This window comes from Oxyura jamaicensis, chromosome 1 (genome assembly GCF_011077185.1).
Source record: "Oxyura jamaicensis isolate SHBP4307 breed ruddy duck chromosome 1, BPBGC_Ojam_1.0, whole genome shotgun sequence".
NCBI classification, from domain to species: domain Eukaryota; kingdom Metazoa; phylum Chordata; class Aves; order Anseriformes; family Anatidae; genus Oxyura; species Oxyura jamaicensis.
This window is the reverse complement of record NC_048893.1, coordinates 71,661,919-71,684,974: the sequence shown is the minus strand read 5'-3', so window position 1 is coordinate 71,684,974 and position 23,056 is coordinate 71,661,919. Positions and strand designations below refer to the sequence as shown.

Genomic DNA, 23,056 nt, shown 5'->3' with positions numbered 1-23,056 from the left:
TTTTTTTTCTTTTTCTTTTTTTCTTTGTCTTTCATATTTTTTTCTTTTTTTTTCTCCTTTTTTCTTTTTTATTTTCTCTCATTTTTTTCTCCTTTTTCTTCTTCTTTTTTTTTCTCTTCCTCTTTTTTTGTCTCCTATTTTTTTCTTTTTCTTTTTTCCTTTTTTCTCTTTTTTTTTCTTTTTTCTTTTTTCCTTTTTCTCTTTTCTCTCTTTTTTCTTTTTTTCTCTTTTTTCTTTTTTTTCTTTTTTTCTCTTTTTCTCTTTTTCTTCATTTTTTTTCTATTTCTCTCTTTTTTCTCTTTTTCTTTTTTCCTCTTTTTTTCCTTTTTCTTTTTTTCTTTTTTTCCTCCTTTTTATTTTTTTTCCTTTTCTTTCTTCCTTTTTTTCCTCTTTTTTCTTTTTTTTTTCTCTTTTTTTTTTTCCTTTTTTTGTTTTGTTTTGTTTTGTTTTAGTAGAAACCATAAGAAGTTACCACAGATCTGGGGTAGGAGGTTTGAAGCCTTGGCCAAGCTGCCAGCGGCAGCACCAGCAGAGGGGCTGGCGGGCCGAGGGGGGGCCGGCCTGATGGTAGGGGGGGCAGCAGCAGCAGCGGAGCCAAGGGCGGAGGTCGGCACGCCTCTCCTCCCTCGCCTGTTGGCGGTGCAGGACATCCCCCCTGTGCATCCTGGGGTGTTACTTCTGCAGGCGGCTCAGATCTCTGCTTTGACCTGGCCCTGCCAACTTCCGCTTTTTCTGTGCTCAATGGTGGGTCTGGCAGGACTTTCTCATATTGTGGGATCGACACACCCTTGAGATTTTGCCCTCGATGCTTGCACGAAGCTCAGCGATAGTTTTGCACATAGTCCTGGTCATTCCTTTTACTGCAGGAAGTCCGAAAATGCGCACAAGAGTCCTGTGTTTTCTTTCAGAGTCCCCAGATTTTGTAAGGGCCAGCCCCGGGGTTAGCATTTGGGCAGCGGCACAGGCTACTTCCCTTTCCGCCTTCATGGCTTTTAATGTCTCTTATACAGTCTGCTGCAACTCGCGGACAGTTTTCACCTCCTTTTCATCTTTTGAATCCCCTGTTATAGTCCTTTCCCGCATGGTATTCCCAAATTCTCGCCATTCCGTAATAGGGAACAGCAAGGCAGTCTCTCTAAAATGTCCCCATTGTTGTCCTAACTTGATCAAATAGATCAGTTGCTTTCCCGTTGTCTCGATACCTCTCTTAGAGAGTATTCCAGCGAGAAACATTGCTGCAGCCTCCACTTCCAGGGCTGTGCTTCCTCTGAGAGGCAGGGAGCGACCCAGACCCGTGTCTGCCAAGCAGCACTCCTCTCAGCCGTTAATTTTCTCACTCCCCTCCTCTTGCTGCTTACCGCAGTCTCGGAGAACTCAGTTGAGCTGAACTATCTGGCGAGTAACCATCCTCTGCTACCAGATATTGGAAAGGGAGACGGTCCCGGAGTAACGATGCAACCTCGATGCGAGTATAATTGTCCTCCTATATTGCAAGTTCTAACAAAGAATATATAGGCAACTAACTACAGCACGCACTGACAACAATTTGTCATTGGTCTAGCTTCTCCGTGCACTTGTCTCTAGCTTGTTTCCTCATTATCTCTAATTCAGGGATGTGGGAAACAGCACAAAGCCACCTGCAAATGCATTTCCCACAGTATAGAGCCTGGGGCTCAAGGAATTAAGTCAGCTGAATTAAACCTTATTTCCTCAGTACAGTTGCTTGGCTTGGTCCTTGTTCCTGCTGACCACACTACTCTGTGGATGCCACCTCAAACCCCAAGGAAAGTGCTTAAGCAAGTGAATTTATATTGTAGGGCAGTGTAATGGTGATGGTTTGTGGACAGCAAATTCTCCATTTGGGCAGGTCTGCAGCCAGCCTATTCTGAAAGTGGACACTTGGATCTCCAGTGTTGGTAGCTCTCCCTGGTTTAATGGTAGGACCCTCAAAGTCAGATCCCTCCAGACTGAAGTCCTGCAAAGGGCAGACTGCAGAGGTGATGATAATCACCAATACTAATTTCATCCTGCAGCTTTCTCCAGAGGTCCAAGTGGAGAGCACTGGAGGACCTCAGTTACAGACCCTGCAAAGTCACCCCTGCCCAACACATAGCCTGGAAGGGAGGGCTTGTGCTCCAACAGAGAAATAAACATTTATGTTACTTGGTAATAGTTCACTGCAAGGGTACACAGAAACTCAGTGGCATTTGTACAGGGATTTATTTGTATTTACAGTTCTACAGCACTGAATCAGAGACAGAAATGTTTACCCAGCTAGATCTGCTGTGCTGTTAAATTCCAGCGTGGGGGGAGGGGTTCACCACTGAGAACTGCTATTTCTGCACTGAGGGTCTCTGCTTTTTCAGGCATATTTATGGAATAAATGCAGATCAGAGACCACTGAGTCAATGCCCCTGGCAGCAGTGGCATCTGCCTGCCTTTGATAAGGATTTTTTAGTGGGAGCAAAGTATGTAGAGCGAAATTAAAAGCTCTGTATTGTCTTTTTGTCTCACCATTATTCCATGTCTGTGTGCACAGGGGGAGGGGGGGCATGTGGGTCCGAAGCATGGATGGATGCTCAGCACCTATGGGTACTCAGCACCCTTGCCCCACTGGGTGCTGTCTTGGCCAGGCATGAGGCAGGCAGCTTGGCGGACGGGGTCAAGTTTAGGCTTCACTGCTTGTACCTGTACTAATGTCTCCACTTTGAATGCTGGTGGGCATCAAACAGGCCTTTGTGCTCTGGGTCTACAGATGGTGCTTGTCTTGTGGATAATTAAACATTTTTTATTTTTAGTTATCCCCCCCTTTCAAAAAAAAAAAAAAAAAAAGTTTGGCTTAACATCCGTCAGCTATTAAAAAAATGTAGGTAGGGAGGGACCCTCAGCTATCAAGTCTGTGTTTCTAAGGGCCTGTGGCAGCCCGACACCTTTGAGAGCAATGCCTCTGCCTTGCACCGACTGTGGAGAGTGGAGGCACTGCCCCGAGGCTGCCTGTAACAAAACCAGAGCCCGTTCAGAGCCAGGAGGTTCAGCAGCCACAGACCTTCACAGTGGCTCCCCTTCCCCGGCTCTCACTGCCTTGCTCCCCAACCCACTGTGCCGGCACATCAGCCTAAGTCCAGCAAGGCCAGCCAAATGAGCTTCCTCACCCAGGAGGTGGTTGGGCACTGGGACAGGCTCCCCAGGGCAGTGGTCACAGCACTGAGCCTGACGGAGTTCAAGAAGCATTTGGATACTGCTCTCAGACATAGGGTCTGTTTTTTGGGTGGAGCCAGGATTTGGACTCCATGATCCTTGTAGGTCCCTTCCAACTCAGGATGTGATTCCATGACTGGAATAACATTATATTGACCATGCTGCAGGGGTTGTGACCTGTCAGATGTTCACTCCCATTGCAAGGAACCTCCCAAGCCACAATGAAGTTTGATATTTAGGGTTTCCTGGCAAGTTTGCAGCTAAAAATGAAGTGCCACCAACCTCCTCCATGTTCTAGGAGTGATGCTGTGGCAGTCTAGGTGGCACCCATAAATGAAGCCTGCTATGTGTGGGGGACTTGTTTGATTTATTTTTTGCAGTTGTGAAGCTATCAAGGAAGAGGAGAATAAAGTAATGTGTAGTCAGTGGCTCATCACAGTTTTTTATGAGGCAATTTCAAACCATGAGAAAATTACTGAGAGTTGTGCAAATGCACTTTAAATAACATCCAAACCAGAACGCCATTTTTCTCAATTTGTGGCTTCATGCACTTATTTCTAATGCCACCCCTTCTCACTGTGTTTTTTCTTTAGCTAAGAAGAAGCAATAATATTTCCATAACCAAAAAAAGCAGGAGTGGCACCAAGAGGTAGAGGAAGACAATAGTGATTTGCAGCACACAGGGACATGAAGCCCAACAGGGTGAAGGATGCTCTGACACACCACATCTGACAATGGCACAACCTTTTCATCTGCAGCAGATACAGCTCAAACCACTATCCCGGGGTTCAATAATGTAGCACACATTGACAGAGGGAGGGACAGCTGTAATTCCTGAAGAGCTATTGGGCTCACTGGTGAAATGATTGTTTCAGGGCTCCTCAAATGGAAAATAGCAAGCCTTGCATGGCTTTGATTTTCAGGGCAGTGCCTTGGCCATGCTTCTAGCAAGGCACCCTGAGCTCTACTTACACTTCCCTTTGGTTGCTTAAGAGGGAGTTAAGCAGAGGCAGGATCAGAGTTCAACTAAGTAGCCAGAGCACCCATGCTGGGCAGGCAGTGGGGAGCGCCACAAAGTAGCTACAGCCTCAGCAGGGAGCATGAGTATGCGCCATAAATGAAATAGGGTGATCTCCACATGGAATGTATAAAGCATGGATACCAAAATGGTCGTTGTCAGTTCACAGCTCAGCAACCAGCAGATTGCTTGTTCAACAGCAACTGGGTCAGTCCTGTTTTCTGTATGACTATTGAGGCTGTGCACTATATCTCCAGCCCAGAGATGTGATGCAGAAGTGAACTAAAATTTCTGTGGTAATTGCCTAGTAAGCAAGGCTGATAACCTTGGCTTAACCTTGGCTTAACCAACTTAACCATAAAGGATGGTGTCTAGCATTTCTGCTGCATTTAAACAACACACAAGTTATCTGCAAGCTGTCGGTACAAACACAAACAGCAACTTCAAAGAGCAACAGCATCTTTTTTCTTTCTTCTTCCTGGCTAGAATGTACATGTACACTTTATAGTATTGCCCATGTACACTTTACAGTATTTTCTTTCCCATCATGACAATTTAATTTTTTGTTTGCTTTTTGAAGGGAGGAAAAAAAATCCCAACAACTTTTGCTTTAACGATATATACCATGGTGAACTTAAAAGTGGCTTACAGAAGCAGAGGTTGGCATTTTCTGTTTGCACCAGTCATTCGCTAGTGATTGATCTCAGAAGCCAGACTTCATTTTCTAAGCAAAGTAAGCTGTGGTTGGCAAAATCTGATTAAAGTGAGCAGAGTTTCATCTGATGTGGCTGTTGCCACTCATTTCAGCATAATGCCTTCCATTTTAACTACAGAGGACCTGCAGAACACAGAACAAAAAGTACATATCAGTTTATAACACCCTCTTCTAGAAGTTTAAGTGTTACTAATAGGCCATCAAACTGCTAGGAAACGAGCACGCAATGGTATGTTGACATGTAGAATAAACTCCTATATAGCTGCTGTAGTCTGCACCATCATCCTTATGCAGCAGTCTAATGGAAATGGGAAAGGGCTCTGTGTTGCTTCCTTAAAGAGTTACTTTTTCTCTCATTTCTGAAGAAGGGGAGACAGTGAGAGAGGGAAGAACAGGTGAAATTACATTTGAAGAAGTGCAAATATAAAAGTGACAAGCTTGGAGACAACTTTTCATTCCAATGGCGATCTACAGAGCAGCTCCTCTGAGAGATAACTAATGGCATGTGAAAAGGTCCTATGCACAGAAAACAGTCTGACATGTTAAAATAGAGAGCACTGAAGCTGTGAAGTCTTGCATATCTTCAAAAATAACTTGCACTTGGAAGGGGAGGATGGGAACCCCACAGCTACTGATTCTTGTCAAAGATGGTGCCTGGTGCCATGGCGAGGAACACAGCAGCTACCATAGTGTCCACAAATCTCCACCAAAACCTTAAGTTAAATTACTATCAAACACTAAAGGCTAGTGTAAGTCTACATCTCTTTGCAACCATATTAATTATTAAGGCAACATGCAGAGAGTTCTGTTATTGTTAGCACAATGTTGAGTTTATGGGTTAAGGTAGCGGCAGGATGATGATGACAGTGGTGGTTACGTACAATTTCTGGCTTGTGGGAAAGGTTTCTTCTAGAATCGAAGCACCTTTAGGGAAAATAAGGGTGCCCTTCAGGTAGCAGAGGATAGGAGGGAGGGGGAAGCCTAGCTGCAGTGCAGGCAAGGAGGCAGTTCTCAATCCGTCCTGCTAACTACAGCCTGAAATTAAACTGTGACACAGTGCCAGCAAGTGAAAACAAGGTGGTGGTGGTGGGGAAACACTCAGAAGCAATAGCCAAGCAAAAAAATCCTGTCTTCTCTGGAAAACAAAACAAAACCAAAAAACAAACAAACAAACAAAGAAAACCTGCCTAATAGGTGCAAGTGTCATTGCTGTGTCTCCTGCTCTGCATAAGCGTTTGTGGTAGGTTTCATAGGGCTTTAACATTGGCTTGCTCTATTTTGGTTGTTTTATTGAAGTACCCCTTCCACCTGCCAGAAGCCAGACAGCTCCTGCGAAGGACCCAATTTCTCATTCTTTAATTACTACATTTATACAGTGATTTATAAACAGCTTGGCAGAATGGGCCCACTGCTCTCGTCCCAGCATTGGACTGTTGCCTGAATGCACAAGTTTAAATGCAAAGCCTGCGAGGCAGATCTGCAGCAGCAGCAGCCGCGTCTCCTCAGCCTGCGGCTAGTCTCCTTCCAGTAACCTGCCATGAGCAAGAACCCCAAAATTTTAAGATGGTGTTGGAGAAATGGGTGCTGGTTGCTTGCTATGGCCTCTGCAGAAACTGGCCAGGAAGGGCTCACAGTGGCAGGTCCTGACCAAGGCGAGCTACACCCCTTCAGCAATGAATGGCACGGTGACTGTTAAATTGTCAATAGAGTTTAATGCATCATAAAGAAGTAAAACTACATTGGCATATATAAGACAAACACTTTTTTTTTCTATGCACACTATCCACTGGACAGTCCCCTTTTCAAAATAACTACTTTTAACAGTCCAAGACACTTAAGAAATTCTTCACATATTCAACCTTCCACGCTTTTCTTTTTATTTTCTTTTAATTTGTCTGAGAAGGAAAAAAAATTGTTAAACCCAAAAACATTTACATTGCAAGCCACATTAGAATGCATAATTGGCATACAATAACCAATGTATAACAATTGTGTTTTATTTAGTTCACTTTGTTCATCAATAAAAGAATATAAAAATCTTGTTCAACCGAGTGTTGTGTATTAAAATAGATTTGTATAGTACTGCACAGTTTCTCCCGGAGTTGTGAAAATGGTTGAAGGGACCATGTGCTGCCTAGTGATGGATGACGGAACAGGCCAGTCCCCTGCCTGTTTGTGTTTTTTTTTTTTTAAATAAAAGAGAGAGAGAGAGATTCGGCACCATGTGATATGCTGATGTGAGAGACTAGCCTCGTGCCGTGCTCTGGTGGCTTCTCATTTTCCTCAAGTATCTGTTGTGTTAATTGATGAAGAACTCCAATGACAGAGACGATGGTGTCTGGTAGGGGTGATGCTGAGAAAAAACGGGGTGCCCGTCACTTGCTTCCCAGGCCAGCAGTGGGGCTGTGGGAAGGGTGGGTGGCCTGCAGGGGGCCGGCAGACCCTGGCAGGATTAGGAAGACTAGGTAGTGAAACAAGCAGGCGTGCAAGGGTTTTCTCAGGCTAATGCCAAATGCTTCCGAAATGTGCTAAAAGCCAACAGAATCTTCAAAAGGAATCATTTAAAAAAAAAAAAAAAAAAAAAAACTGAAAAAAGTAACCCTCCAAAACTGCCAACAAATGCTTACAATCTGCCGCCTCCTGTCCCTCCCCAAGAACTCTTGATATTATCCAGTAACAACCCCCTTGAGGCAGGTTTTTTTTTTTTTTTTTTCCTGTACCATTTCAGCAGATATTTCTGCAAGCAAAAAACAACAATAATAATAAAAAAATGCATACGATACCAAAAGTTACATACTCTTAACAATAAAAATGCAGTACAAAAATGTAAAGTTATCTTTTTGGCGTATTATCTGTACTGTCATTAAACAAAAAACAGAATATTTTTTTCTTAAAAAAAAAAAAAAAAAAAAAGAAACCCCCCAAAATAACCTCTTTAAAAAATGAAACCCAACCTGCCAAGGCTATCCACTATTATGGTTTATGCTAAATCTTACACAAAAACTCCATGAGAAAAATACACCAATAGCAAAATAAGTAAAAAGGACCTGCAAAAAAGTAAGGAGTTTTACAGTCATACTTATTTAAATATTTCGGAACGCATACACAGAAGCATCAGCATGAAAATACTTCAATATTTTACTAGAAATGCTAACTTCATACAGTTTCTTTATTTAAATATCTTCAATTCTCAACTCTAATAATACTGAAAAAAATTATCTTTTGTTTCGAAGGCTCTGTGAGTGTCTGTTCTGGTCAAAACAGCCCCAGCTCCAGCTCGCCCGTGTCAATGGAGACAACTTTGTTCCTTTGATAAGAATCCATGTCAAGTCCTAAGTAGCTCGGTTTCTTTTGATATCACCGATTTCCCTCCCACAGCTTTCAGACCAACTACATCCCCACTAGCTCACTAACTCTTTGCATTTTAAATTTTCCCCTTAAAGCAGAACTGCAAAACTGCCTTTCTCCCCACAAAAAGGATATTCTGCTTTCTATCGGCTGTACTCTTCCTGTTCATCCTCAGTCATAAATACATTAAGGCCAACATAACAAACAAATCTCATCAGTACTGAAGGTCTCAGCAAACACAAAACTGCGGCATGTCCCGCTCCCTGTGAAACAGCCGCCACAGTGACCTACAGACTGGACCTTGCTTGTTACTTACAAATTCCTACATGTACAAAACCCGAGATTGTTCCTTCTCTCCTTTGTCTCAGTTTAATCTCTCCTTTGCGCATGGGTATAAAGTTTCTGTTCCCCCTTCCTCGATTCTGGCGCAGCCAGCTCTGTCAGTTGTTGCCCTGCGACTGCTGAAAGACTTTGTGCATGGCAGCAGAGGCAGAGGAGGGTTTGATCCAGGGGACAGTGAGCAGGGAAGAGGTGGTGGTGGTCGTCATGGTAACCTGAATCATCTGCTCATTTTGGATCAGTCTAATGAGAGTTTTGAGACGTTCCAGTGATGACTGAGTCCCTTTCTGCTGGGCCAACAGGCTGGTTTTTAGCTCTAAGCATTTCTGTCAAACAAAGAGAACGGGAGAGAGAAGGGAAGACTGAGAATACGTCCAAAGCAGTGTCAAACATCTCTCCAAACATCCTTTTGTGTCTCGAGTACACGTTCTTCTCAAATGGAGTATATTCGCCTTTGGGGATAGCAAAAGCATGGCTTAACGAATGGAGCAGTCACCAGTGTCACATCCACTGCAGCAGCTGTCTAAGGTAACAACACTCTTCCATGTTCAAATGCATGCAGAGGGTGTTTCTGACCTTGTCCTGTATGCAGAAATGCCTTCTGCACTCCAGACAGGTTATCAGCCTGGGGCTGTAATAGCTGTATTACTGGAAAGCCACAAAGCCACCAGTGAGGTCTCTCAATCTTGCCCAATGGCACTGACAAAGATTTGAGGGATAAACCTCACCATGATGCATTTTGTACCTGCCACAGGTTTTATGGAGTCGGTACTGTGAAAGTAAGCTGTCCTCTCTAAACATGGTGTCAATACATTTCCGGTGGAAAACTTAGAATCTAAGACACTACTGTTATACCACAACAGTTACAAGAAAACCTTTTTGCTGTGGGGTGGCCAAACTGCACCCCACCATCATTTGAAACGTTTTACAAAAACTTAAATGAAAATGAGCATGAGAGTAGGAGCCAAACAAAAGCATCCCAAATCTCTCTCTTCTACAAGAAGAGATGAGGAAGAATCACTAAATCTCCCTCCTCTCCCCAACTGCTGTGGCTACCATCCTGTCCACTGGACACCAGCTGGCCCATGAGGGACTATGTGATGGACCAAAAACCAGAGCCTGCCTGCTAGATGGAAGGGGATGGTGGCCCCTCTGTCACCTGACACCTCCCAATTTCTTTCTCCTGTTGGTCTCAGGGATCTGGCAAAACTGGTGACTTGTCCACAGATTGCTCCTCTTTGGCTACAGTGGGGTGGGGGAGTCTCCAGCTCTGGAGAAGTGGGAAAAGCTCAGCTGAAAGTCAAGTTGTTCAAAAAGACACTGTGTGGAGCTGCTCAGCGATTGGTGTAGACAGGTGAAATCTCAGGTGAAAGATAAATCACATTCTGTTTTTACCAAATAATACCATTTCACCTGGGGGGGTGTATTCAAGTTCTCTCTTTAATTTAAATCTCTGTTAAGGAAAACATTAGGAATTAAACTGCTGTGTGCTGGAACACTTTTAATTGCTTTTCTCCTTTCAAGTGGACATATCTCCAATACATATAATCGTTGGCTAATATTACCATTTAAATAAGACTGTCTCCCTCTGAAAGATCCTGATTCTGCTTAGGTAGAAAACTTATGATTTTGACAGTAGTGACATATAAATGATAGCCGAATGCATCTCCAAATGCCTTTCTTTTCATGAACACCTCATGCTACTGAACCCTCTGAAGCATGGAGATATTCCATGCACCAGAGTCACTTCTTCATACGTATATTTCCATTTGTGCTGCTGGTGGCTATGCACAGTTACAGGGAATATTCCCCACTGTGATGCCTTTAAATAAGTTAGTACTTTTCCTTCTTCTTTATTTTAAATGCAATAAATATTTTAGTATGCCTCCTCTGGATAACTGCAATGGTAAAACAAGTAGTGCCCAGTTACTCCTGCAGCTGCCACTTTGATTTTTCCAGGGTAAGAAAGTTTCAAATATTTATTAAGCCTGCCATGCAAACTAACAACTACCCCTTAAGTGGGCCTGAGGTGAGCTAGCCCCAGATAAGCTCCTTCCTCCATGGAGGATAGGGATTACAGCTTTGATTTCAGCCCACTCATTACAGCCAGAGACTGGTTCTCATACCACAGTATACATGGGAGACATCTCCAGCAAACGGAATTGTGAATCTGTTTTCACTCATGGAGAGGTTGTAACACCATTTATCCTCTAAGACAAATAAGGATGGCTATTTCTACCCCATCTCAGGAACTTTGGAGCTGATGGACAAGCAGCTACCAATGGAACACATGCTTGTGACTGATCTTTCATCTGGAGAATGGAAACGCCTTAATGTCACTGAATAGATCAGAGCTGTGTAAGGAACTACAACGAAGGCAGGCACAGTTACTTTGTGTTTTATGTGTGCAACAGGACTTCATTCACCAGTGATTTCTCCTCCTCAGGCTGTCCAAGCTGTTTGCTTTTATGCATAAAGGAAGCCCGCATGTTTTTCCTCAGACAGAAGTGCATGTATGCTTTAACATCTGTAGCTTTGGAACATAAAAAAATTTCTAGCCACAAAATACCAGTTTTTCAAGCATAAATTCTTCATAAACATCTCTGTGGGAGACTGTGTCCCCAGTCAGCAGTCCTACCTTTACTGCATTGTTGAGAAGTCGATCTTTTTCTTCTAACTGTCTATGCTCACTCTTCAGCTCATTGCTTCTCTTTAATAACTTCCGTTTCTCTTCTTCTTTGACTATGGAACAGTAACATTAAGGATGCAAAGGTTAAGAAAAGGCCATATACCAAAACTGTGCGCTTAAACCACAAAGCAGAAGCATGTATTTTGAAAGGTGAGCTTAAGGTCTCAGAAGCCTTTTGTCAGCGAGTACAGATGAATAAATTTGGAGTTTCTGTTTGCATGCATCTATGTCAACAACTAGCATACAGGACAACCCAAAAGCTATCATGCACCTTTGAGATGAACTAGAAACAACCCTTAGACCACATGTGGCCCTGGAAGTCTTCAAGAAAGAGGTGAAAGGTATTTAACAACTTGTCAGCCACCTGGTTCAGGTTCAGTGACCCTGGGTGAAAAGCACAGATCATAACAATGCCAGACTTCTGCAAAGCTCCTTACAAATACACTCTAATGCCAAATAGCCAAACAGCCCATTTTAAGAGTGCAACAGGGAGCAAAACAAGAATAATGGCCAATATATAATAATACACCATCTGATACTAAGGACTGTGATACCAAATAATACCAAATTATAGACTGGTATTAGTGCAATATGTGAGATACTAGTCTGGCATCATGCTACAGACCCAATTGGACAGCTCTGCTTAGCCTGACTGTCTCTCTGCCTCCTAGCCTGACATAATTCTGCCTCAAAATTCCATTTTCAGTCCTGTTCCCAGGAAGGCACCACTTCCATGATAGCCTCCTCCACTGAGTGAAACTCCTCTGAGATTGATCTCAGATTCCTCAAAGAGCAAAGATGGAGAAGGAGCAAAGAGACAGAAGGGAAGAAAAAGTCACCTACTGTTCTCAGCCACAGCCCTTTATGGCCCTTTGCTTAATACTGCCATGATATCTGGTAGCAATACAACACTACTTTAGTATCAGTGCCATGAAGGATTCAAATGGTATCGCCCATCACGAGCAGAGAATCACTTCTCAAAAGCTGTGTCAATCCCTACCTGTTTTATGAGTAACATAGGAGTGAACAATAGCCAGAGTTCCAGTCCATGGCACATTGTCATCTTTCTTTAACACCTATAAGCCCAGGAAATAACAGAAAGTTAGGACCTCACAAAGGCACACATTCATGTTTTTCCTCCTCCAGCCTCACAGCTCTGCAGGACCAGATCTAGGGTCCCTGTCTCAGAACTCACAAGCTGAAAAGTAATGAGATAATAATTTGAGTAGCACCCTCCACTGGGGCTCACTCCTTTTCACATCCCTGTACCTACCAAACAGTGCTAAAGGGGGTTATGAAGCCTCTGCTTCTTGTTGCCATAACCAGAAGACTTTCTTCAGCCCCTGACAAGCAGACCTCCACACTGGTGGAGTATACAGGAGTACTGTGGATGGTCCACAGGAAAACATGACTTTTCAGACCTAATCCTGGGCTGCTCTCCTCTACAGCTATGTGCTGGGATTTCCCTTTGACATTTTCAAAGGAGCGTAACAGTGATTTCAGTGCTAAATACAAAGAACTCTAAGACACAAAATCTAACCCTCCACTCTACAGTTTAGTTCACTGCACTGTTTTAGTAATTGTTTTACTGTTCCTGCAGTCAGCATTATTCACAGCAACTAGACAAATTAGCATTTCTGACATAGCTATGATCAATAACTATCATGTAATAAACATGATTTAAAGAACACGAAATGCTCTCCTTACAGCTTTCAGATCTACTGGTGAAGCATCTGCTTCTGACACTGTGTACTCATACATAACGTTTACATTACTTGTTTTGCAATCTACATGCTGGTGACTTCCTTGTAAAGAAGAGAAACAAAGGAAATGAAGAGACATTCAATCTTTTTCCAGGACAAACCTCAGCAGATACGATTATGGTGAAGCTAGGCTTAGAATGTACATTCTAAGTCAGAGATAATAAAAATACCAGAAATGAATGCTGCAAACTCTATTAAAACCTCCTCAGTATTAGCTAATGTGGTCCCCTAAGCTGTCACCATAGTTTAGTTTAATTTAGTGGTACACAGATTCAAGGTTTTTCCTATTTTCTCTTCTCTGTGTACAATGCTACAAAACTGGTGAAGGGCCTGGAACACAAGTCCTGTGAGGAGCGGCTGAGGGAACTGAGGTTGTTTAGTCTGGAGAAGAGGAGGCTCAGGGGATACCTTATTGCTCTCTACAGCTACCTGAAAGGAAGCTGTGGGGAGCTGGGCTGGGGGTCAGCCTTTTCTCACAGATAACTAGTGATAGGACCAGAGGGAATGGCCTCAAGTTGTGCCAGGGGAGGTTTAGGTTGGAAATTAGGAGACATTTCTTCTCAGAAAGAGTAGTCAGGCATTGGAACAGGTTGTCCAGGGAGGTGGTGGAGTCACTGTCCCTGGGGGTGTTCAAGGCAAGTTTGGACCTGGTGCTTAGGTACATGGTTTAGTAGGTGACATTGGTGGTAGGGTGATGTTTGGACCAGATGATCTTGGAGGTCTCTTCCAACCTAAATGATTCTATGATTCTATGTCCCATGTAGCTTACCTTCTGCTGGCACTTTGGACAGACCCAAACCCCCTTAGGGGCAGTTTTGAGGGGTGGGTCCAAGCAGTTGAGGTGATATGCCCTGGGACATGTGCCACAGGGCTGCAAGTTAACGCCATGCTTGCAAGCAGTGCAGTGTTCATCGTGGTGGATCTCATTCTGCAAGAGAGGGGAAAGAATGGCTTGGGTCAAGTCAACCCATTGAGCACTTCTCCCTAGGCAGCACTTTGAGCCACTACTCCAGCAGCCAGGCTCATTCAAACACAAAATCTACTTGTCAGAAGCACCCTGGCAGCTGTAGAAGGCAACAGATATAAAGGTGTATGACAGCAACAAATACAAATAAACAAACAAGCCAGAAGCAAGTTCCCTAAATTGAAATAGATAGAAAAATAAAAAACAACTGATCAAACACAGGAAGGAGTCAACTAATATAGCCAGTTTGTGATGTTAGAATTATTTCACTTGTTCTTGATAATGTGTCACTCCGATACATGTATCAACATGGGCAGCTCTACTTTAAAGCCTGGGTAAAAGTCAGTATCTGGATCACTTGTCCTTCAAGTCCATGGCAGAAGGAAGCGAGCAAGCAAAAGTTTCCACGGAAAAAGCACAGCTCCATGTTTTATGCATGATGCCTCAAAGAGCAGTTAAGAGCTATACTCGTGTATAGCTTTTCCCTACATACTGTTCTTTTGTGAACTCCTCTAGAGGGCTTCTCTGTCCCTCAGTTCTCCCTTTTGCTAATTGTTTTCTGTTCAGACTCTGACAAACTATCTCCAACAAGACTGATTAATACCTTGTCTGAAGCAATATATAACATGAACTAAGACTCATCAACAAAGCTACAATGCCATGTAGTAAATAGCTATGCTAATCTGGTGGTAATGTTAATTACTCTTTGTATAATTAAGTGCATTTTAATAGAGACCGATTTTGAAACTCTCATGGTTTGTGAATCATTATAAAGAAAATCTATTTTTTCCTAATATTTTTCCAGCAAGAAGAATATTAATGTTGTATCTTTGTTAATTCCAAACGTATATTTTCACTTTCAGGGATATTAATTGTAATGTTTCATGATAATTTTAGTCAGGCTTACATCTTGAATTCAAAATCAGTCCTGTCAAAAACTAAACCAAACCAAACCAACAAACAAAAAACCCATCTCTCCAAATATTACTGTTTAAAAATTATCTACTCTAATTTTTTTACACTCAAAGTAAAGAGATTAATATATATAACCTATAATGGTCATTCATTTTTCTTAAAATATTCATTAAAAAAAACAGTTCTCGAATAGCACTTTCTCAATTAGGGGGTTCTACAAAGGGATTAAACTCAAGCTGTGTACATGCAAGCCTTTGAGATTCTGCCTCTGAAATTGTAACTCTGAGGTGCAAAGATTTACATAAATGATAACTATTTCACAAAAGTAGTATGAAAGGCAAAGAGAATACTGCAATTCTGTAGTAGAGAATACAAGAATCAGAAGAAAGCTCTGGACTACACAGTGATGAAAAAAGACACTGCTAAATACACAAATTTTGCTACACATACCTTCCAGAATGGATCCTCATTTGCTAGCATGTGAAAGAAGAGTAGAGAATAGATAAGTGGGAAATACATTGCTGCAATGAATGCTAGTTCTCAGCTGTGGCAGCAATTTTAGTCAAGCTGTGATGTGGGACATTGTCAAAATTAACGTGGGCAGAAAAGAATGCAATTAGAAACAGGAGAATGAGCAGCAGCAAGCATTTTTCAAATTGAGATTTTAAAATTTCAGCACCCAAAGGTCTGATCATACAAGAAGCATAGATACTATTTAGTTTTCAAAACGTTTACTGCAGAGCTCTTCTCTGTGCGTCACTGGTCTGAAAGTCTTTCTTAAGGACTTCAGCCTGCTGGGTGTTTAACAGTCTGGCCCTGAACCAGCAAGGCACTTAAGCAAGTGCTTAACTTGGAGGACAAAAGTGGTGCCACTGACTTATTGTTAAATGTGTTTAAATGTTCAGCTGATTCATGGCTGAAGTGTTCAGCTGCTTGTAGGAGAGAGTTCTGTTTTATCACCAGCTCTTTATCATCAAGTTTCTCCCACCCAAAATGCTATTGTTTTCTGACCTTCTGATAAACTGAGCTCTGGTGATTGCATTCACAGCCTGATAGGAACAAGAAGCATCAGAGCTCTCTGGAAAACAGGCCAAGTATTTCATAAAAATATTTGTGACATGATCACACTTTGATCCAAAAATAAAAACAGAAAATTTTAACAGCTTTATGGAAACTGCACAGTGGCTTGTGATTTTTGCTGCTGACTCATAAGAGTACATGCTGTTCCAGTGATAAACAGCTGATGGAGAGGCCTTTCTCTGGATTGGAGTGGTGACAAATAAACTCGTATTTCTGTCCTTAGCTCCTTCGGTTCCCTCCCTGATCGCAACTGGGAATACAGCTGTCCCAGTGTGAGCCCACATAAACTGAGCAACCTGTGAGTTGCACACATAGAAGATGCAGACACAGAGACACCATGCTCACACACATGTAAAAAGAGGAACATAAGAACAAAGGAACAGATTCACCTAAGTTGGACCAAAGGCCCAAGGACCTTTGCTAAGAGCATCTAACTCTGCTGCTCAGGCAGAATGCAAGAACTGGGCAAGCACAGCATAAATTTTTATACTCCAGGAGCATCTTCCCAAATGCTAGAAGTCTATATTTTATGGGTTTCCCTAACCTGGACTTTCCATCTTCATCTTTACATTTAACAGACTTAGATAGATTTTTCTTCCATAGATTTGACTGCCTTTTCCAATAATTGTAGCTTCCTTTGGCATTCAGTTCCATAAATAACCACAGACTTATAAAATCTGAAGATGTCACTACATATACACAAATACACACACAGAGATCCATGGGTATATGACGCCACAATTACTCAGGGGGCATAAATGTTATTCAGATAAACAGAGTCTTTTCTACAAATGATGTATGTATGGGGATGTGACCTCATTTGAGGTAAGTCATTTTCAGACAAATGAAAACTGATTAACTGACATTTTGCTGAAAATTTACAAGAAATGTTCTCTTCTATATTTCTGGAAATGATGGTTGTTTCCTGTATTTCATAAAGTTTTTTTTTTGTTTGTTTGTTTTTTTAGTTTATTTCTCTTTTCAGCTCAGTTTTGTTGTAAAGTTCTAGACATTTTAAAATATGTAAAACTATGCTTTCTAGTTAAAATTAAACTAAAGATGGATATTTTAAGGAGTGTTTTATAGCAGAAGGGGCAGTCAGCTATGCACTAAAGCTACACCTCTGTTATTTCAAGCTGTCTGGGACTGCATCTGCCTTCGGTCAGAGCTTACATCACATTGTGCACAACAGTGCCCAGTGCATGTAAGTACTTAAAATCTCTAGAGGTGGGGGTGTCTGCTCTCAGAAAGTTCAGTGTAAAATTGACAGAATCTGCAGAACCCCAGCACAGATTCTAGAAGCTGGACAAACAAAAGATACAGGAACCAAATAGGAATTAACAATTAAGGAAAGAGCGCAGTGGCTTCCAAGCAGCTCAGTGACAGGCACATTGCTGGAACTCTGTCCCCTGCCTCCTTCCTTGTAAATCAAATGGGAAACATGTGGAGGAAAGAAGGTCAGAAACATCAAATCCTAACTTAAATCTATGAAGGGGTTAGCAGCATGGCTTGCAAACATTGCCATTCCGTCCAGACATGTGTTTACCAGGGAAAAACAAGTGGTATGATAAGACAAATAAAAATTATAATTTTAATTTTCAGGCTAAAACTGAGCTGGGAGTAACATTCTTTCAACTGGAGCTCAGATGAGGATGGGCTGCTGCTAAGATGCACGTCATCATAGCTGTTTACTGTGTAATAACCCCTCCTGTCCTCTGACACCTAATGCACTAGAGGCATATGGTAAGTAGGCCAATTGTCTGCATCTAGCACATGAAGTTTTGAAAGTAGAGAAGCACCGTCCCATTTAAGATGGTGATCCTGTGGTGCAGAAATTCAAGGCAAGGCCAGAAAGGTGACTCTCAAGCACTGAACATGACACTTGACAGGCATACCAAACAACCACTGAAAAACTGTCAAAACTTCAAGACTTAATTGGAATTATTCCTGTAAATACTCCTAAAATGGAAATAATATTTGGATCAGAAAAAAGCCTGCCTTCCCTTACCTCTAATGCACAACAACAGAGCCCAAGTTAAGAAGGCAGCACAAGGGCAAGGATATAATCACACTTCTCTATTTTCTTTTACTCCTCTCCTGAAATGCAACTAAAGTTTCTTGCTTTGTCTCTTAAATGTGGACCTCATCTAAAGAATTAAACTGTACTTAGTGTTGTCCTTGTTTCATCTCCCACTTCTCAACTCTTTGCCTTCTCTATACGTTGCACATTTTCCATGAATGAGCTCTTCTCATGAGCTAGTCATCATTTTCACCAAATGGCTCCTCCGAGTTGTTCATTCTCAATGCTTTTACCATGAAATTTTCATTTTCTGAAGTTCTTATAAATACAAGGTTGGAAGGCATCTTCAAGGCCATCAAATCTAGTTTTATGTCTCCGCCTCTTGGACTGAGAAAAACTGAGGTTTTCAGCAGTTGTTTTTAAAGCAAAAAATATGGTATATTTCTAGCCCTTGAGGATGGAGAACAGCTTCTTAAAGTTGACAAGAAGAGGCAAATGAAAAGTCCAGAATATATATATTTTTTAGATCCCAATTTTTCAACACATGTTTTTAAGCAGTTGGAGTTGGCAATACTCTCTTCTTGAATCAGTCCTTTAACTTCATGGTGCTTACAATACTAGAGATCAGATTTGCCATTGATTGCAGAGTCTTTGGATCAGTTTCTATACAGTTCTGACCTTTAGCTTTATCCTTTACCCATTTTTGCAAGAAAACCATCTATTTTCACTCCACACTAAAAAGCACAGGAATCTTACACAGAGCAATGCCATATGGTATCCTAGTAGTAATTCTTAAGAAATCCTGCTAATATATATTTTATATGTCATCAGAGCAGTATTATATTCACTTAAAAATATGCTTACCTCTTGTTGAAAGGAACAAGGGGTTATTCAAATAATTTGATGCAAGGCGTTTCCGCTGCAAGGAAAAAGAAACCACAGCATCATTGAAAGGTGCTCTAGTTGTCTCTTACTTTTCCATATGGCTATACTTTCTATGAGCTTCCATCATACATAACCAAGTATCTAGAAGCCAGTTCAGTGACTTAGATTATTCACTGCTAACCCCTAAGATAGCTATATAAACAGTTGCATTATTTACCTTTCTAACAAGTTCTTCACAGAGCAGTTTTACATGTATTAGATTTTATTAGCATGGGAGAAATGCAAATTGCACATTATTGACTGCATTTCAGTATATGCTCCAGACAACTGCAACAGTAACTCCAAACCTAGCAGATAACATCCATAAGGGAAAAACTGCATAATAAATTGTTTCTGTGAGATGACATCTTTATTTGCATATATAGAAATGGAGATGGACTTCCCCCCTGCAGAAAGACATCACTGTCCTCTGTGACACTTGCCCACAGTTAGTAGAAACGTATTTCATTTGTAAGCTATGCATTAGGACCCAAGTGAAGTATTTCCCTTTCAGAAGTTAATGTATATGACCTCTAGAAGCTTGCAGTCATTTCAATCTGCTGTGATTATTAAAGACAGTCCACTGGAAACCTGACTGAGATGTTTAACTAACTGTAATGCAGTCCATCAGCAGCCTAGAAGATGGTAAAAGCTGTTGGTCAATAGCTACCTGGGCTTCATTAACAGTCTACATAACCCTTAATAGCTCCTCTAAGCCATCCTTGCAGCAGGACTGGAAACAGTATCATTTTCCTGCATTAGATGTTAAGTCTATGCTTGGAGGAAAAGTAGATTTTTTTTTTTTTTGCTAATAAATAATTTATTCTGTGATGAGTAAACTGTTCTTTTATAAATGGGTGCATGGCAGTTTGTTAAGGAATTTTGAATTTATGTTTTTCTCTTCAAAAAATATCCAGTTTGAAACGTAACCCTTTTCTATGCCGAAGGACAACCACAAAGAAGCTACCAAGAGTGGGAAAACAAAATGGTATCTCGAAACATTTTTCGGGAAAAAAAAAAAAAAAAAAAAAAGCTTTGCAAATGAAAAGCACAACATTCAAAGACATAAGACCATGATCACACTTTTGTAATCAAGGAAGTTAAGATCACCACTACAGATGCTGAGCTCCTGCAGTTTTGAGGGGCGTTGGCAAATAAAAAGTCTAATTAATATGCAATTTCAATTTAAACAATCATGAATTAAAGATCATTCTGTAGACTAACTGTAAATTGAATTGCACCAGAATGCCTGAAATGTCACAAAATACCTCAACTCACTGATTAGCAAATCAATCTAAGCAACTAATAGATCAGAGAAAAAACATCTGCCTCCATTTTACTTGAATGGCATTCCCCATGGTCAGTACTTAATGACAACTCCTAGTGAGGACACAGCTGATCATGTCATCCTTCACTTCATGATATGCTTTTGAGAGTATGAACTAGGGGTGCAGCAGACCTCCTCCATCACCCCCTTCATCCTTGCTCCAAGATAACTGAGTTTCTCATGAATGTTGATTAGACTACAGTCACAAAACTCAACTGTAAGTTATTTTAATAAACTTGTCAGGACAAAAAGGCCTAAGACAAGACACTGCAAATGTAAGGGTAGCAAGCCTAAGGTTCCTACTGTGTTAAACACTGGATATATGAACATAAAGTATTTGCTTTGAAGAGGTTGCTGGAGAAAAAACTGAGTCCTGAAGAATTCAAGTGCCCAGAGAGGGAGCATAAAAATCACAGTATTTCCAAAAAAAGAAAAAAAAAAAGAAAAACCAAGTCAACGAGCAGCTTGACTGCACTGATAGCTTTCTTCTTAGCTTCATCTATCTGCTGTTTGCTAACAAACACAGACATTTGCAAAAATTTTGGTGTGCCAAAATTTCATCACTGATACCTACACAAAGAAAACTTACTTCATTTAGGCTTAAAGAACCCAGAGCATGGAGGAATCTTGCTTAAATGGAAAGCTGGCTGCAAATCAGTTTAATTTCTGCAGGAAGTTCAAATAGTAACCCCAAACTATGGTAAAATGTTAAAGATGGAATTTTAACATGCTAAATAAATAGAAACATAATAAAAACACAATTTTAGAACAAGTTAAGTCTGTTTACATGCTGACTTTATACCAGGTTTGCAATGCAATATTTTGTAGGACCAAATTTTGCTATTGCCATAAATGTAACAGCATACACATAACAGATGACAGAGATCATCCAGATCCATTTTATTTTTAATTATGCATTATTTTACTTAATATGCAGGCTTTCTTACCCTCTGCACAGCACACTGATTCTTAAACCAATATGTTCCTTTTATGAATGTCTCTAATAAAAAAAATAAGCTAAGTTCTCGGTTTATTATTTGGCACATAGGAGAAGAGGAATGGCCATGCAAGTCTGAAGACAATGCAGCACTTCTGTTCTTCAAGTCTGACCTAATGGGACCATGTGTATAGGTAACAGAGTAATTATATCCCACATTAATTTAGCCCTTTTGGCCTTTACTAAAACTATCATGAATGCTAGTTTGAAGTAAGTGATGTTGTGGGGTGAAAACCTGTTGCTTAGCTACTGAGATTAAATATTTTTTTTTCTTTTCCACATCAATATATCTTTACAACTGAATGCATGTGTCTGCATTCCTATATACTTCTGTAATGAGAAATACTTAAACCTTTTATTGACATGAAATAGCACTGTGGTAAAAAAAAGTGAATGATCAAGTACCTCAGTTTCCAAGAGTCCACTGTAGGCCGGATTCGCTGTGCTTCTTCTCTTCCTTTCCTGACGCTTGCTCTGTATTTCTGTAACCATGGAAAAAAAGCATGAATTGTGTGTTTCTCATTCATCAGGGAAAAATGTAGCTCTATCTTGTTAATCAAGATGCTTCTACCCTCAACCCCTTGAGCTCTGTGTTCAGTTTCAGTTTCTAAATGCATCAGCACTGATATTTGCTGCAGTTCAAGGCTTGACATTAATAAGCTTTTCCTTGTAAGACACACAACACAGACATGTTCTTATTTTTCCCTTCCTCCATGGTGGACTTCTGCTGCCCTACAAGATTTTTATGATGATCCCTTCAGATACACATTTAGCAAGCATCAACAGAGAGCTTTCAAAATGCTATGTCTGCTATTAACAAAAATAAAGCATACAAAGCAGTTAAGCCTTGAAACCCATATCAGATGAAAGTATAGAGATCCTTTTAAGTTTCATTTATATTACTTTTTCTCTGCAGAGGCTAGAAAAAACAGTCAGAATGGGATGGGTAGATTCAGCTCTAACTAGGGCACTATGACTTATTCATCCAAAATAACACGATTTCATGATCCTAAACTTGCAAAGTGTTTTTGCAAGTTGTACATGTAACTGTGTCACTGGAAAGAGCAGTGCAAAAATAAGCTCATTGAATTGCTGTCCTGTTTGGGAAAGGGGGAGAAACAGGAGAACTCCCTTCAACTAAATGGTAACACCTATTGAAGATGGCACTTATTCAGAACTGCATTTAGCAAAAACTAATCATGTGCAAACTTCTGGATACACACAGAAAAAGTGAGCAAATTCCTGGCCCACTGAAATCTGCAGATTTAATGCTGCTTTTATCTGAGTTAGGATTTCATTTCCATCACAAGAAATTTCTTTTTCCAGCTCTTTATGTCTGTTCAGAATGGTGAGATTATTATAAGCGTGTATTTTACAGTCTACTTTTTATTCCAATAATAAAAAAGAGCAGACAAAATTTTATTCCAATAATAAAGAAAGAGCTTTAGCTAGGAGAGCCAGCCAGCATCCATCCCATGACATGAAGTGTGTGCAGCTGGGCTGATGCTTGTTCCCCAAGTGAATATTTTATGGCAATGTTCACACTCTGCAGTGATAAACCAGAGCTCTTTTTAGTCTAAATGCCCCGCCCATGGTTGTGACACCTCCACTCTTTTTGCTCTGAGTAAATTTCTCAGAAGGAGAGGAGCTGGCAGAAACACTAGCCTGTCAGCCCATCAGAGGACCATGAGCACACCCAACAGAAACTCATGACACCATCTGGTTCTGCAGAAGGTCTGGCATCTTTTGCCAATGTGTG

At 41.0% G+C, this 23,056-nt stretch overlaps 1 protein-coding gene across 6 annotated transcripts in view; it reads right to left on the bottom strand.

The window, feature by feature from the left end:
• Positions 1-6,623: 6,623 nt before the first annotated feature.
• PHF21B (PHD finger protein 21B) overlaps positions 6,624-23,056 on the bottom strand; it is a 185,669-nt gene continuing 169,236 nt past the window's right edge. For all 6 annotated transcript variants that reach the window (XM_035309830.1, XM_035309798.1, XM_035309819.1 and 3 more), the window contains 7 exons: positions 21,703-21,779; positions 18,914-18,968; positions 15,400-15,422; positions 13,840-13,998; positions 12,308-12,383; positions 11,257-11,360; positions 6,624-8,944 (listed from right to left, as the gene is read on the bottom strand). In XM_035309830.1, the coding sequence (XP_035165721.1) occupies positions 8,720-8,944; positions 11,257-11,360; positions 12,308-12,383; positions 13,840-13,998; positions 15,400-15,422; positions 18,914-18,968; positions 21,703-21,779 (719 nt within the window). In that variant the 3' untranslated portion in view covers positions 6,624-8,719. The remainder of the gene's footprint in view (positions 8,945-11,256; positions 11,361-12,307; positions 12,384-13,839; positions 13,999-15,399; positions 15,423-18,913; positions 18,969-21,702; positions 21,780-23,056) is intronic.